The sequence below is a fragment of the Bufo gargarizans genome, chromosome 6 (assembly GCF_014858855.1).
Source record: "Bufo gargarizans isolate SCDJY-AF-19 chromosome 6, ASM1485885v1, whole genome shotgun sequence".
NCBI lineage: Eukaryota > Metazoa > Chordata > Amphibia > Anura > Bufonidae > Bufo > Bufo gargarizans.
The window spans coordinates 125,342,795-125,359,031 of NC_058085.1; the positions used below are offsets into that span (position 1 = coordinate 125,342,795).

Here is a 16,237-nt window from a genome sequence, read left to right on the forward strand (position 1 = left end):
ATTCATGAAAGGCTTTTCTTGCCATTCTATTGGCCAACTACTGGCTGACCAATGAGTCTCAAAACATGCTCCATAACCTACTGACATAGCTGCGTCAGTAAATAAATGGATAGAGTCCGAGTCCAAGAATTCCTCCTGCCAAACCGTACGACCATTGAAATTTTCAAGAAAATTTATCCACATGCGAATATCCTCTTTTAATTGGTATGATAATCGTATGTGAGCATATGGGTTTTTAACTCCAGCCGTGGCAGCGTATAATCTTTTAGAAAAAATTCTACCCATAGGAATAACCCTGGAAATAAAATTCAATGAACCTAAAACAGATTGCAATCGCTTGAGTGAAGTTTTCTTAGCAGATAACATATTAATGAGCTGAACCCTTGTTGCGAATAATTTATCCTCTGGAATTTTAAATTCCATTTTTTCTGAATCAATAAAGATACCAAGGAATTTAATATTCGTAGTTGGAAGTACAGTTTTTTCTTTAGCTAAAGGAATATTAAAATATTCTGCAATTCCGCAAAAAGTATTCAGCAGATTAATGCAATCTTCGGTTCCATCCCTTCCTATGAATAAAAAGTCATCCAGATAGTGAATTGTATATCCAGAGTTATAATGCTTTTCAACCATCCATTGTAAAAAGGTAGCAAAAGCTTCAAAATAATTACAGGAAAGTGAAAACCCCATTGGTAGAGCTTTATCGAAATAATATTTCCCATCAAATTGGAAACCTAGGGAATTACGTATATCCATCGGGATTGATAGGTAAAAGTCTAAACGCTGACTTGATATCTGTTTTAGCCAGCTGAGCATTTCTGCCTGCCTTACGTAACATAGATAAAGCCATATCTAATGTTGCATAATGCACTGTGGACCATTCTTTATTAATCGTGTCATTCAAAGACCCATCTTTGGGAAAAGACAGATTGTGAATGAGACGATAAGAATTATTTTCTTTTTTCGGGACCAAACCTAGTGGAGAAATTCTAAAATTATGAAAAGGGGGAAACGAAAAAGGACCAGCTATTCTATTATCTGAAATTTCTTTATCGATTTTTTTCTTGAACAATGAATTTATTTAAAATGACGGATTTAGCATTTTTTACTACAGTACAACCCGGACCTAAAAAAGTTGGTACATAAAATCCATTAGAAAAGCCATTAATTAGAAGATGGGCCTTCTGTTTGTCTGGATAATGTTTTAAATAATGTAGTAGTTTTGGCAGAATTAAAGGAGTCACTTGCTCTATTTGTGTCTTTGGTACTAACCGGCAATCCGTGTTTTTTAAAACATTTGGATGCGGAATGATTTCCTGAACAGAAGCTGCATTCGTGTTTGTATTTGCAATTACTTTGCCAACGACATGCAGATTCGTTGAACGTGAAACACAGTCCTTTTTTACTTTGTTGAGTACGAAAAAGAAAATTCCTTTGGGGTAACATTAAATTGAGCCATAGGCCCACGTCTTTCATTCCCCAACCTAAATTAGGGTACACAGCTAATTTTTGTCTATAGGATTCGTCGTAATTGATCCAAGCAGTTCCTCCAAAATTCCTGAAAGCCTCTAATATGCTATCCAAGTAATAAAATAAATCGCAGCAATGTACAGGCTGTTTTTCTCCTAATACTGCTGCGTAGATACAGAATGCTTGTACCCAATTTAAAAAGGATTTCTGTATATTGCGTTTCCTATCTTCTTCCTCCTTTTTATCATTTTTAACATCTTTAGATGAAGGGAGTAAAGAGAATAAATCCACGTATTCTCTTTTCCATATTTTTTCCTTGATCTGTGGTGATAGATGGAAACCTAATGGCGACATTTGGCAAGGCATAGTATCTTTTAAAGAAATTTCTTTAATACCAGCACTGTTATCTAAATGTGGAATTAGCTGAGGTTCTAACCTATCTTCAGCTTTAGAAAAGTTATCCCTGTTTTCTAAAGAAATAGGCATTTCCAATACAGAATCATTTTCATGTAAAGACCAGACAGATTCAGCGCTAGTTTGTGTTTCATTTTTTGATAGAAAAGAAATAAAGTCATTGAACAGCTGTATTTTTTCTCTATCAAACATAACATCAGATGCCATGCAGTTTCCTTGATTTGGTATAGTGCCCTGTGTAATACAGTCACTATTGAGTGTATGTGTGTTAAGTATCTCACCAGCTGAAGAGTCTCGTGTCGCAGTCGCAGGCTTTACAGTTGAAGATCTCGCAGCAGACTTGGCAGTTGGCTGTAGAAACTGTTGAAGTCGGTTGCGATGTTTGTCGGACGCTCTCGAGCCTCGTTGCGCATCAGATAATTTTATCCTGCGTTTGGTCGATTGCTGAGATGGTGAAAATCTTGTTTTTTCTTTTCTGAATCTTTTAGCTGGCACTGTGAGAGGCGGAGCTTTTTCTTCTTCCAGAGGACGCCTATTAGTGACGTCAGACGTCGACGGCTCTGCACTCCTTAGGGGAAAGGCAGCGCAGGCAGAATCAGAAGACGACCTATTCGGATTTTCGTTCGATCCTAAAGAGTCTTCTTATAAGCATCTTCTTAGCCACTCTTCACCTCCAGAAGATGCTGCTTTAGAAATCAACTGCTTAAGCAATTCTTCCATGCTGGAGACTTCTTACACAGGTCCGGTTTCTTTGCTTGCTGCTCACCAACTGACAATTAACCGTGCGATCCTTTCCTTTTATAGTTACTCACGTGAGGACCGTTGAACTATTCTCCAATCAGGAAAAGGTTTTCATACAAGTCCAGATCGCACGAGGCATCTGTTACCAGCAAAGACTCAGATCGCAATAGCATCTGTTACCAGGTAAGAATATAAATAATATTAATTGCACATGCATTTAAAGGTGTCATGACACCATGTCACCCCTAATTGCATGCACAATCAGGTTTGTCCATGATAGGAAGATGCGTGAGTACAAGCGCACATTGGTAGACACGCTACTGAGAGCATTCCCAAATGTCACAGGGGAACAAGTGGAAGCCCAAGGCGAAGGCAGAGGAGGAGCAAGAGGTCGCTAACGCAGCTGTGTCACAGCCAGCTCCTCTGAGGGCAGGGTTAGCATGGCAGAGATGTGGAAAAGTTTTGTCAACACGCCACAGCTAACTGCACCACCACCTGATACGCAACGTGTTAGCAGGAGGCAACATTTCACTAACATGGTGGAACAGTGCGTGTGCACACCCCTCCACGTACTGACTGATGGTTCGCCCCCATTCAACTTCTGGGTCTCTAAATTGTCCACGTGGCCAGAGCTAGCCTTTTATGCCTTGGAGGTGCTGGCCTGCCCAGCGGCCAGCATTTTGTCTGAACGTGTATTCAGCACGGCAGGGGGCGTCATTACAGACAAACGCAGCCGCCTGTCTACAGCCAATGTGGACAAGCTGACGTTCATAAAAATGAACCAGGCATGGATCCCACAGGACCTGTCCATCCCTTGTGCAGATTGGACATTAACTACCTCCCCTTAACCATATATTATTGTACTTCAGGGCACTTCTTCATTCAATCCTATTTTTATTTTCATTTTACCATTATATTGCAGGGCAACCCAAAACGAACCTCTCCTCTGTCTGTGGAAATATCTGACAGTGGCCTGTTCCAGTGTTGGGTGACATGAAGCCTGATTCTCTGCCATGAGACCTCTCTCCAATTGATATTGGTTAATTTTAATTTATTTAATTTTTATTTTAATTCCTTTCCCTATCCACATTTGTTTACAGGGGATTTACCTACATTTTGCTGCCTTTTTCCAGTCCTTCAGCCCTTTGCTGGGCTATTTTACAGCCTTTTTAGTGCCGAAAAGTTCGGGTCCCCATTGACTTCAATGGGGTTCGGGTTCGGGGCGAAGTTCGGGTCGAGTTCGGATCCCGAACCCGAACATTTCCGGGAAGTTCGGCTGAACTTCTCGAACCCGAACATCCAGGTTTTCGTTCAACTCTAGTCGTCAGCACGTTGTCTGAAGAACTGCCACGCCAGGGAACTCCTTAAAGCTGGCTTTGGTGTGCTCGGCCCCTTGCTGCGGTGGGCAGTAGCAGGGGTACTGTCTAGGGGAAGGCTGCTCCGCTTTTGCACCCTGCTCCCTCTTCTGCTGTGCTGGTGGCTCTGTGCAACCACCACCTCTTCCTCCAAACTACATAGCTCACTCGCATGAGTTTGATTCCATGTGGGTTCGAGGACCTCATCGTCCTCAACATCATCTTCTACTCACTCTTCACCCCTGCCCTCCTGGTCAGTCTGCACACTTTCGAAAGCCCCAACAGTTGGCACCTGTGTTTGGTCATCATCCGAGACGTGCTGCGATGGTCCTCCCATGTACTAATCTTGAAACATAAGTGGTTGGGCATCAGTACACTCAATCTCTTCCACTTCTAGGGCAGGGATAGGTGAATGGCCCTGGGAAACCCTGCTAACAGAGTCATCAAAAAGCAGAAAAGACTGCTGCATGACTTGGGGCTCAGACTGCTTGGCTGATTTGCAAGGGGGTGAGGTGAAAGACTGTTGGACATCGGCTGCAGGTGCCAACTCTGATCTTTCAGCAGGAGACTGGGTGGGAGACAAGATGAAGGTACTGGAGGCACTGTCGGCAACCCAATCTACTATCGCCTGTACTTGCTCTGTCCTCACCATTCGTAGAGCCTCATTAGGCATGACCAAATACCGCTGCAGTTTCTGTCGCCTACTCGCACCTGAGGTAGGGGTTTCACTTGTGCGTGTAGCTGGCACAGATCGACCATGTCCTCTCCCTGCAACAGGAGCTCCACCAGCAGCACCACGACCTGGGCAACGTCCCTTATTTGACGCTCTCCTCATATTTTAGGATTTTGCCCTAAATGGGTGTAAAATTTAAAGCAGAATAGAACGACAGTATGTAAAGGTTGTATCCCACACGTACAGATGCAGACTAGGCCGCAATTAAAGTTTTTTTCCCAAAATGGTTGTTTTTTAAATAACTGAATAGAACCACACTATGTAAAGGGTGTATCTCACACGTACTGATCCAGACTAGGCCGCAATTATTATTTTTTTGCCCAAAGTGGTTGTTTTTCAAATAACTGAATAGAACCACACTATGCAAAGGGTGTATCTCACACGTACTGATCCAGACTAGGCCGCAATTAACGTTTGTTTACCCAAAATGGTTGTTTTTCAAATAACTGAATACAAACCGGATTCCCAAAAAGTTGGGACACTAAACAAATTGGCAATAAAAACTGAATGCAATGATGTGGAGATGGCAAATGTCAATATTTTATTTGTAATAGAACGTAGATGACAGATCAAACATTTAATTCGAGTAAATGTATCATTTTAAAGGAAAAATACGTTGATTCAAATTTTCACGGTGTCAATAAATCCCAAAAAAGTTGGGACAAGTAGCAATAAGAGACTGGAAAAAGTAAATTTGAGCATAACGAAGACCTGGAAGACCAATTAACACTATTTAGGTCAATTGGCAACATGATTGGGTATAAAAAGAGCTTCTCAGAGTGGCAGTGTCTCTCAGAAGCCAAGATGGGTAGAGGATCAACAATTCCCACAATGTTGCACAGAAAGATAGTGGAGCAATATCAGAAAGGTGTTACCCAGCAAAAAATTGCAAAGACTTTGCATCTATCATCAACTGTGCATAACATCATCCGAAGATTCAGAGAATCTGGAACAATCTCTGTGCGTAAGGGTCAAGGCCGTAAAACCATACTGGATGCCCGTGATCTCCGGGCCCTTAAACGACACTGCACCACAAACAGGAATGCTACTGTAAAGGAAATCACAGAATGGGCTCAGGAATACTTCCAGAAACCATTGTCAGTGAACACAATCCACCGTGCCATCCGCCATTGCCAGCTGAAACTCTACAGTGCAAAGAAGAAGCCATTTCTAAGCAAGAGCCACAAGCTCAGGTGTTTTCACTGGGCCAGGGATCATTTAAAATGGAGTGTGGCAAAATGGAAGACTGTTCTGTGGTCAGACGAGTCACGATTCGAAGTTCTTTTTGGAAATCTGGGACGCCATGTCATCCGGACTATTGAGGACAAGGACAACCCAAGTTGTTATCAACGCTCAGTTCAGAAGCCTGCATCTCTGATGGTATGGGGTTGCATGAGTGCGTATGGCATGGGTAGCTTGCATGTCTGGAAAGGCACCATCAATGCAAAAAATATATTCAGGTTCTAGAACAACATATGCTCCCATCCAGACGTCATCTCTTTCAGGGAAGACCCTGCATTTTTCAACAAGATAATGCCAGACCACATTCTGCATCAATCACAACATCATGGCTGCGTAGGAGAAGGATCCGGGTACTGAAATGGCCAGTCTGCAGTCCAGATCTTTCACCTATAGAGAACATTTGGCGCATCATAAAGAGGAAGGTGCAACAAAGAAGGCCCAAGATGATTGAACAGTTAGAGGCCTGTATTAGACAAGAATGGGAGAGCATTCCTATTTCTAAACTTGAGAAACTGGTCTCCTTGGTCCCCAGACGTCTGAGTGTTGTAAGAAGAAGGGGAGATGCCACACAGTGGTGAAAATGGCCTTGTCCCAACTTTTTGGGGGATTTGTTGACACCATGAAATTCTGATTCAACATATTTTTCCCTTAAAATGGTACATTTTCTCAGTTTAAACTTTTGTTCCGTGATTTATGTTCTATTCTGAATAAAATATTAGAAGTTGGCACCTCCAGATCATTGCATACAGTTTTTATTCACGATTTGTATAGTGTCCCAACTTTTTGGGAATCCAGTTTGTAGAACCACAGTATCTAAAGGGTGTATTTCACACGTACTGATCCAGACTAGGCCGCAATTAAAGCTTTTTGCCCAAAATGGTGGTTTTTCAAATAACTGAATAGAACCATAATATCTAAAGGCTCTGCAGCCTTTGAAAAAGCGCCAAGAAATCGCCGAACAATGAACCTGAACTTTTACTGAAATGTTCGGGTCCGGGGTCCAAAAATCCTAAAGTTTGGTAAGAACCCGAACTTTACAGTTCGGGTTCGCTCAATCCTAAAAATTAAACAATAAAATCAGTATGCACTAACTTCGCTGGGGGGTAGTCAGCAGGATAACCTCAAGACTACTGAGACTTTGAATCCCCTTGGCCAGGATCGCATGTAGAGATGTTTAAGATTGATGGCACCACATGTCTGGAGGCTTCTGATCAATCTTTTTATTTCAGTAAAACAATATGTGGCTCAACGCGTTTCAGGGACAATATTCCCCTTCCCCAGGAGCAGGTACAGTACATCCAAGATGGTTAAAAGCATATTGTCCCCAAAACACGTTGAGCCACATAATGAAACACATTACATGAAACACAAAAGCAGTTTGCATGTGATACTTTTATTTAGGGACAATAAGGAAAATGTGAAAAGGTTTACAGAAGTTCAAAAATTAAGACCATACAGTTCAAATCCATTTTACACAAAACCTGGGAATACTGACATGATACTGTTAACACTGAGGCAAAATATACAAATAGATCTTCTTAGTATAATTTTTGGCCAGTGTATATAGTGCATAGGCATTGAGTTATCAGTTCAATAACTAAACAGAATGTAATTGATGATGTTGACATATCAGAACTATTACAATATAGACCCACCCAAAAAACCTAATTTATGTTGCAATCTTTGATTCATGACTTGGTCTCCTACTTGTTTTCTTTCTATATACTTTATGATACAGGAAGGTATCATGCTCACTTGCCAAATACACTTATAGCCAAGTTCATGAATTTGCTGAGAACTATGACCCTTTTTCTATATGTAATAATTCCTGAGCTAGCTTTCGGTAATAGCACGTTTCTCTGCTGGAAACCTATCATGAAAAAATATTTATTTATTTATCTGGATCTTTTTAGGCTAAAATAAGAAAAACACTAGTTACACTCATTATTTAGCAAATAACTTCAGCTCTATAAATGTAGAATCTTACCAACATGCATCTATAAGGAAAAATAATGTTCGTCTGGTTCACTTTACTGATGATTTTTTTTCATCAGTTTGAACGAAACATCAGGTTTTCCACCACTGAACTCTACTATATTAAAACTCAAAGATGGAATGGCAGAAATCAGTGGGATGACAATAACACGGATGTAATAATTGACTATCATTCTTCTGATCCATCACATGTAACCCATTAATCTTAGTTCTATAGAAATGAATTAGCCCATGGATCAAATGGATGGACAAACATAAACTGGAGTCTCTATACCAATTGAACCACCAACAGATCTCTATATCTACTGTATGTATAATTTCCAGAGTATAATATCTGCCTTAACAGTATATGCGATTCCCATTGGGTATATAACCTGCTTAGTACCATATTTGTACAGAAAGATTGTGGGAGCTAAATAAGACAGTGAGATACAGTCAGCTAAAGACAGAAAAGCAGTTGAAAGGTCTTCTTTCTTCGTTGTAAACGTTCAAACCAGATTTGAAGTCTTCTTATGGACAATGTTCTCAGTCTAACACTTCATATGGTGGTGCGAAACTGGCCGAAAAGTGAACTTTGGTGAGTCTGAATTAAATATAGCATCAAAGTGCAATTTATGAATATTGAATATGCGTAAGACTGTGATGTAGATAGTCCATGACTGTTAAAAAAATAGAGGACATCACTTACCATGTTTAGCTCCAAAGAAATTACGAGTTGGAACACTGTATGGAGAAAAATTATGGATGAGTTTCAATAGAAAGTTACCTATGCTATGTAATCAGCAAGCCATGACAAATATGTGCCACAATAACAAAGCTTACTGAGCCATTTAGAGAGTTTTCTGGTAGTGTACATTGATGTCCTATCCTTTGGATAAGCAATGAATGTGTGATCAGTGGAAGACTCAACCCTGGTTCCCCCACCAATTGTCAAAATGAAGGGCAGTGGTGCCATGTCAATATTAATGAAGTATCTGAGACAGCAATGTCTATATAAGTGGAACTGTGTCTAGTACTGCATCTCCATATTGGTCACTTAATATGCAGGCATGCGCAGAATGGCATTTTTAAAGATTTGCTAAAGCTATTGAGAACTTTTATTGAATTCCAATAATATATAAACATACTGAATATTATGACCATCTAGAAGATGTCTATATGTTGAAATCTCCATATCAAGTTGGTTTTTCTGGTCCATTAGAAGTTGGTACTGATAGTTCTGTCGTTCTAGAGTAGATCGGATTTGAGCCAGTGAAGCTTCAATATTATCAATCAGACACTGGAGCTGCACAAGCTGGGCACTAAATGTGGCTTCTGTTTCAGCCAAGGTGGACCCTAAAGAATTATTCTGAAAAAAAAAGCAAATATCAAGATTCAAGGATTAGAAAACTGAATTAAGCTATACTTAAGTCTAAGGGTCTATTCAGGGGCATAGCTATAGGGGCTACAGAGATAGCACCTGCACATAAGAAGATACCAATATTTTGTATAATGTGAGGAGACAAACATTTATTGCTCTGGTTCAGTAATGTGCCACAAATGATGTTTTATTGAAAAGGTTGGTCCCCCAAATTCCACCCCTTCTCCTACCAGACTCATCTGAGTCTGCAGCTCAATCTCCAGGGCTTGCACAGAACGTTTCAGGTCAATGATCTCATTACTAGTTGTCTGTAGTTGTTCGGCACCAATGGAAACTTCTTGGTTTAATTCTGCACTCTAGAAGGATAAAATAAATCAGAGCTGAAAAATACAATCTAATTGTAAGTTTAATAGTAGTTATTAATGATGTTTTATGCAAGATTACAAAATGGGTTATCAAGTTGAGTAAATAGACACCATAGATAGAGTCACAACTTTTGACCCAGCCCCTCTAAAAAAACTAGGAAAAAAGGCCAGCGCAAAGAACAGTTCCCACTTTGGTGACTTCAGTGAAACTGTGTATTACATGGTCATTTATTGGGTTCAGTGTCCACCTTGTAATATTTATTTTTATCTGTAGCCGTCAGTTAAGGGAAAATTAGGAACTGTACGCAGCTTAACATAAGAAAAACATTTGATCACTTGGCGTAAACAGAAGCCAGACCCAAGCCAGTTGATCACTGGGCATGATAAGAAGGCATCCATATGGGTCAACTTCTTTAAATAGGTTAAAATAAAGAATAAACTTTGCTCATCTTTTAAATGTCCTGTTGTTCCCATGCCACCACTCCAGTCTGCAGCACCATTCCCCTCTCATCATTTACGTGACCACTGCAACTAATCTCAGGTCTCAGCGCTCACTTGTGGATGAGTAGCACATGTACAGGTGAAACTCGAAAAATTTGAATATTGTGCAAAGTTCTTTTATTTCAGTAATGCAACTTAAAAGGAGAAACTAACATATGAGATAAACTCATTACATGCAAAGCAAGATATTTCAAGCCTTTATTTGGTATAATTTGGATGATTATGGCTTATAGGTTATGAAAACCCCAAAGTCACAATCTCAGGTCCCCTTTGCTCAGGGGGTATGGATTAATTAGCTGACTAGAGTGTGACACTTTGAGCCTAGAATATTGAACCTTTTCACAATATTCTAATTTTAACTTGTATTAAAGCAACTCCTTTTAAGTTGCATTACTGAAGTCAATAAACTTTTGCACAATATTCAATTTTTTTTGAGTTTTACCTGTATATTGAATGGCATTCAAACCAAGTGGGGACTGGAGTGGCAACATGTAAGTAGTGGGACATTTAGTATATGAGTATGGTTTTCTACTTTGTTTTATACAGCCGTCTGCTCTCTGCCAATTAAAAAAAACCTCTAGGTAATGATGATGTTCAGTGTTGAAATGGTAGAGAAAGAATGTTTACTCTATCAGTGATGGTCTATAAACTTTTACTTCTGCTGTTGAACAAGTCATTTCACTGTGAGCATGATGTGTGTACCAGTTGGAGTAGTGGATGAGGCAAAACTGATTATAGACAATTATACATTACCCTTGTTAGAAACATGCTCTCAACTTCCATCAGGTTTCTCTCCATTAGGTTTTCATATTCATCTCTGACTTCGGTTAACACTTGACTCAGATCAACAGATGGGGCAGCATTCATTTCTACATTAACTCTGGCACCAAGTTGTTGTCGTAGGAAACTCACTTCCTTTAAGAAATAATAATAATATAAAATAGAAATACATTCTATTTCTAATGTAATCATCAACTTCTAATCAGTGATAAATACAACTGGCTTTCGCAGAGCCGATATGTTCACCAGCTGAAATATGTGGAGCCAAACTGATCAGTAATTTGCCATATTATAGGATTCAAATGCAAGATTTAGATTAGCAGAGGAAACTTAGCACATTAAGGCTACTTTCACACTAGCGTTCGGGCGGATCCGTTCTGAACGGATCCGCTCATAATAATGCAGACGGAGGCTCCGTTCAGAACGGATCCGTCTGCATTATATTAGCAAAAAAAAGCTAAGTGTGAAAATAGCCTGGGACGGATCCGTCCAGACTTTCAATGTAAAGTCAATGGGGGACGGATCCGCTTGAAGATTGAGCCACATTGTGGCATCTTCAAACGGATCCGTCCCCATTGACTTACATTGAAAGTCTGGACGGATCCGCACGGATCCGCACGCCTCCGAACGGCCAGGCGGACACCCGAACGCTGCAAGCAGCGTTCAGCTGTCCGCCTGTCCGTGCGGAGGCGAGCGGAGCGGAGGCTGAACGCCGCCAGACTGATGCAGTCTGAGCGGATCCGCCTCCATTCAGACTGCATCAGGGCTGGACGGCTGCGTTCGGGTCCGCTCGTGAGCTCCTTCAAACGGAGCTCACGAACGGAAACCCGAACGCTAGTGTGAAAGTAGCCTAAGAAACACTGTAGGGAAGACTTACTCCTGCATGGTTGTTCTTCATTTGGAAAAGTTCTTCTTGTAGACACTGGACTTGTCTTCCCAAGTCTTGAACTGTCATATTAAATTCACTCAATGCTTTGCTCTGCTCAGCAATATCAAATTCAATACTGTTCCTCAGGTTTACCTCCATTTGGTACCTGATTAATCAACCGTGAAGAAGGGAAAGCAAATAAAATCAAACACATGAAGGTACCAGTAAAGAAAATCTTGATTTGAGAACCCAAATATTTAAAGGGGTTCTGCAGTTATTTTATCTGATCAGCTGTTTGAGAAGGCAGCGGCTCTGGCAGTAGTGCCGCGGACTTCTCACTGTTTACCACAGGCCCAGTGACGTCACGACTAGTATCACTGGCCTGGACGGGGCTAAGCTCCATTCAAGTGAACAGAGCTTAGCCACGCCCAGGCCAGTGATACTAGTCGTGACATCACTGGACCTGCGGTAAACAGCGAGAAGGCCGCGGCACTACTGCCTTCTCAAACAGCTAATCATCGGGGGTCCTGGGTGTCGGACCCCGCCGATCAGATGCTGATGATCTACAGGATAGATCATCAGTTTAAAATAACTGTAGAACGCCTTTAAAGAAACTGTGAGTCTCCTGAATTATTATGTTTAGGGCTGGATTAAGGTTTGTGGTGGTCCCTGAGCACAAATCTGTCCACGATTGTTAAGGCAGAACAGATTTGTTCTTAACATCAAAATTGTGTGGACAATTAACAACCTGTTAAAAAAAAAAAAAAACGCCCATTAGGTTTTTACTTCTGCTGCTACAGTCCTAAGCTGTCATATTAAAGGGGTTATACCATGACAAGTATTTATATCTTATTTGTAGGATAGGTGATATATAATGGATCATGGTGGGGAGTCCAACCCCAAAATCCTAAGAACAAGGGGTACCTGAGTCCCCTGTCTGAAGCAGTGCACATGTTAGTCCACTGCTCAATTCACTTTAATGGTGTTGAAGGACCAACCTTGACATTAAGGAGTGTGGGAAGCCTAAGTGATAACCAATATGGACATCCTTAAATTACTCACAGTGGGCTTCTGAATAACAAATCCATCTAGTAAGAAACATCTCTCTATCCACAATCATTGTATAAGTAGGCAGACTTGGCATTCAGAAGCTTGGGAAAGCTGGGTGACAAACAAAAGGCTGTTCTTACATCACCCACAGTAGAATTGTTATAGAACTACCTTGTAATGTAGGAAGGGACATAACCCTCTGTAACATTATATGTATAACTTGACAGACTTGCTATTCAGGGGTCTGAAAAGGCTGAATTATGAACCCTATGGGAGATGTAATGGTAGATATATTGTCACCCAACTTACTCAGACATATTTTACCCCTGAATAGACTTTTTAACAATGAGACGAAAGAGAAAAACTTAAAGACATGACCCTCATATAACGGCCCTGAATACACAGCGCAGACACTTTTCCTGTGGCACAGCTCAGCTTCATCACCTACTACAGGGATCAGCTGGCCTAAAGAGTATACACAGAGGCCAGATCTGTGGTTCTTCACTGGATACACAGGCACAGAATATACACACATGTAGGTGTATATACTGTATATGTGTGCATTATAAATAGGTGTATACTGTACCTCTGTGACACACAGGTACAATATGAAAATAGATAAAGTGGGAGAATTTAATCCTCCTCCCTATAACCTCACTGCTACCTTATGTATTCTTAATTTCTGGTGTTGTGCATGGTCTTGGTGTCTTCTCTCCAAAGGACCGCCATGGTTCCCATGGTGATGATGCTCATTGAAAGCCATGCCTCATGGAGCTGATGGTCTACAGCTGTTGGAGGAAAGAGTGCTTCTCACAACATCTCACAAATGAGAGGCACAGCACCACAGAGTCAAAACAGGCAGAGCTTTGGTAAAGGAGAAAGGATTAGAAAGGGGAAGGTCACGGGGCTGGAGATAAGGATAGAGGCTTGGCTGGCTCCATTCTCTCTATCAAGCTCTGTGCAGTGGATCAATGTGCTGCTGCTCTCCTCTCATTACTCTGAGTAGGACTATAGTAGGGAGCAGACCTCCCCACCCTGCTGCTTATTCATAGTGCAGAGATACTTTGCAGCAGCCATAAATGTTGGAAGCCCCTTCTTACTGTATAGAGGTGGAGGCCCCAGGGCATGATTCCCGGGTGTCTTACCTTTAACACAGCCTTGACTATGTTCCTCTGCAGTCCATGAGGATATTAACAATTATGCCTCAATGTACACAGCAAGTTAAAAGGTATGCACACACATATTAACCAAGCTTGGCACATGAGTGCAATGTACTTTACACATGGAGTGTGAGCAGTGCTTAATTTAACTGAACTTAAGCTTGATTTTTTAAACAGCTAGCAAATACGTATATATTTTGATTATCTACATACCTTCTTCTTAGGTCAATGGTTGCCTGCTGGGCATCGTCTTTTTGACGCTCAAGTCTTGCATTTTCCATGGTGGTTGAAAGTATCTAAATCAAGTATACAATAGTCAAGATTTGCACTTAATCCAGAAATATTCAAGAATAACAGCTTTCTAATACTCATTAATAATGTGTGTACAAGGTAGATATCAATGTTCAAAAAGTAGCCTTTTAAACTAACTGATATCAAATATGCTCTACATGGATGATAAATGGAATCTGAGAGCAATATGTCAGATGTCAACTATAAAGATATGAGAATAAACCAAATATGATTCCATAGTATAGTACTTATATTGTACCTAAAACTATACATTGCTTGCATTACAACTAGTTCATTACCATATTCTGGATCTCCTGGATGGTTCTGGAGTATTGGCTTGAATCAGGGAGTGAAATGGGGGCATTGTTGGCATACCACTCACAGATCTTCCTCTCCAAAAGGGCATTCTCCTGCTCCAGAGAATGAACCTTATCTAGATAGGAGGACAGTCGCTGGTTAAGATGTTGTAAAGTTTCCTTTTCATTAATGCTGAGAAGACCAGTATTGTTCCATCCATGATGGATTCCATAACTGTGCCCACAATGAACAGCACCGTGTCCATGGCCAGAAGAGGAGTGCGCAGAAAAAGAAACCTTTGAGCTTCCATGGACAATAGGCATTTTACGGTGGCCACCATGATGGGAAGCAGCAGAGTTCTTGTGATGGAGTGAAGAAATATGACTGGAGGCTTTAGAACAGTGAACAGCAGTATGACAGTGGCCCTTGAGCGATTTGGAGGATGAATGGCTGACACCGTGCATCATGTTTTCTGTCAGGATTCCTTAAGGAAACAGTCTAAGCAGTGGAGACTTTTGCTTGTTCTTGAACTTAGCTGTACAGTTCTTCTCTCCTCTCACCTCTTTATATAGTAGGTCAGTTCATTGAAGCTAGGCCACTTTATATGTATTTTATATGCATCAGTGACTTTTTAAGCTTGTCTAGCATCTGTCTGAGAAAAATGTAAAGCAGCATATGATGACTGATTCAGTTTATTAGTTTATATACACTGTAAAAGTAAAGATCTAACAGATAATTAACCACAGCCTATCAATACTGTACTTTACCACCAAATGTTATACATTTATTTAATAGCATAACTCTTTTGTAAGTAATCATAAAATTGTAAGCATGCATATTATTAGCAGTACAGCATTACATATAAAATATTTAAGTATTTTCTGGAACACGGGTTATCTAAAGGTTTTGACTAAAGCTCACTAAATGCTGATATGAGAGTGATTAAACATAATAGTCGCAGAAATGTCCACAAAAGTTCCAAAATACCTGGAGTTTGAAGGATCGCTTGCAACGTAAAAGAATGACAACTTTGCCACCACAAGATCTCTTTGTACCCAAAGCATGACTTTTATGGGTTTCTGCCTCACCGTCCTTAGTACCTGAAGTTAAGCATAATGACTGTTGGATGTACAATCATTAAATTTAATCTTCCCTGTCACCCTTTCATCACTACCATTCTTATTTATTCCCCATTTCCCTATGCCTCCCATACTATGAAGAACCAACTGGGTATCTGTATTAAGATGGCCATACAAAATTAACTTCCCTTTCCCCCTTATTTCAGTTGGACTTGATGACAGTCTAAGGCTACTTTCACACTCGCGTTTGGTGCGGATCCGTCATGCATCTGCACAGACCGATCCGTTCAGATAATACAACCGTCTGCATCCGTTCAGAACGGATCCGTTTGTATTATCTTTAACATAGCCAAGACGGATCCGTCTTGAACACCATTGAAACTCAATGAAGGACAGATCTGTTATCTATTGTGCCAGATTGTGTCATAGAAAATGGATCCGTCCCCATTGACTTACATTGTGTGTCAGAACGGATCCGTTTGGCTCAGTTTCATCAGACGGACACCAGCAAGCAGCGTTTTGGTGTCCGTCTCCAA

The 16,237-nt window shown here is 40.7% G+C and overlaps 1 protein-coding gene across 1 annotated transcript; it reads right to left on the minus strand.

Annotated features, from left to right (window-relative positions):
* Positions 1-742: 742 nt before the first annotated feature.
* LOC122942032 (keratin, type I cuticular Ha4-like) lies at positions 743-14,945 on the minus strand. The gene is made up of 8 exons (XM_044299527.1): positions 14,625-14,945; positions 14,248-14,330; positions 11,834-11,990; positions 10,930-11,091; positions 9,541-9,666; positions 9,078-9,298; positions 2,166-2,452; positions 743-975 (listed from the first exon to the last, which is right to left on the minus strand). The coding sequence occupies exons 1-8, from the start codon at positions 14,943-14,945 to the stop codon at positions 743-745; spliced, it is 1,590 nt and encodes a 529-aa protein (XP_044155462.1).
* Positions 14,946-16,237: the final 1,292 nt, after the last annotated feature.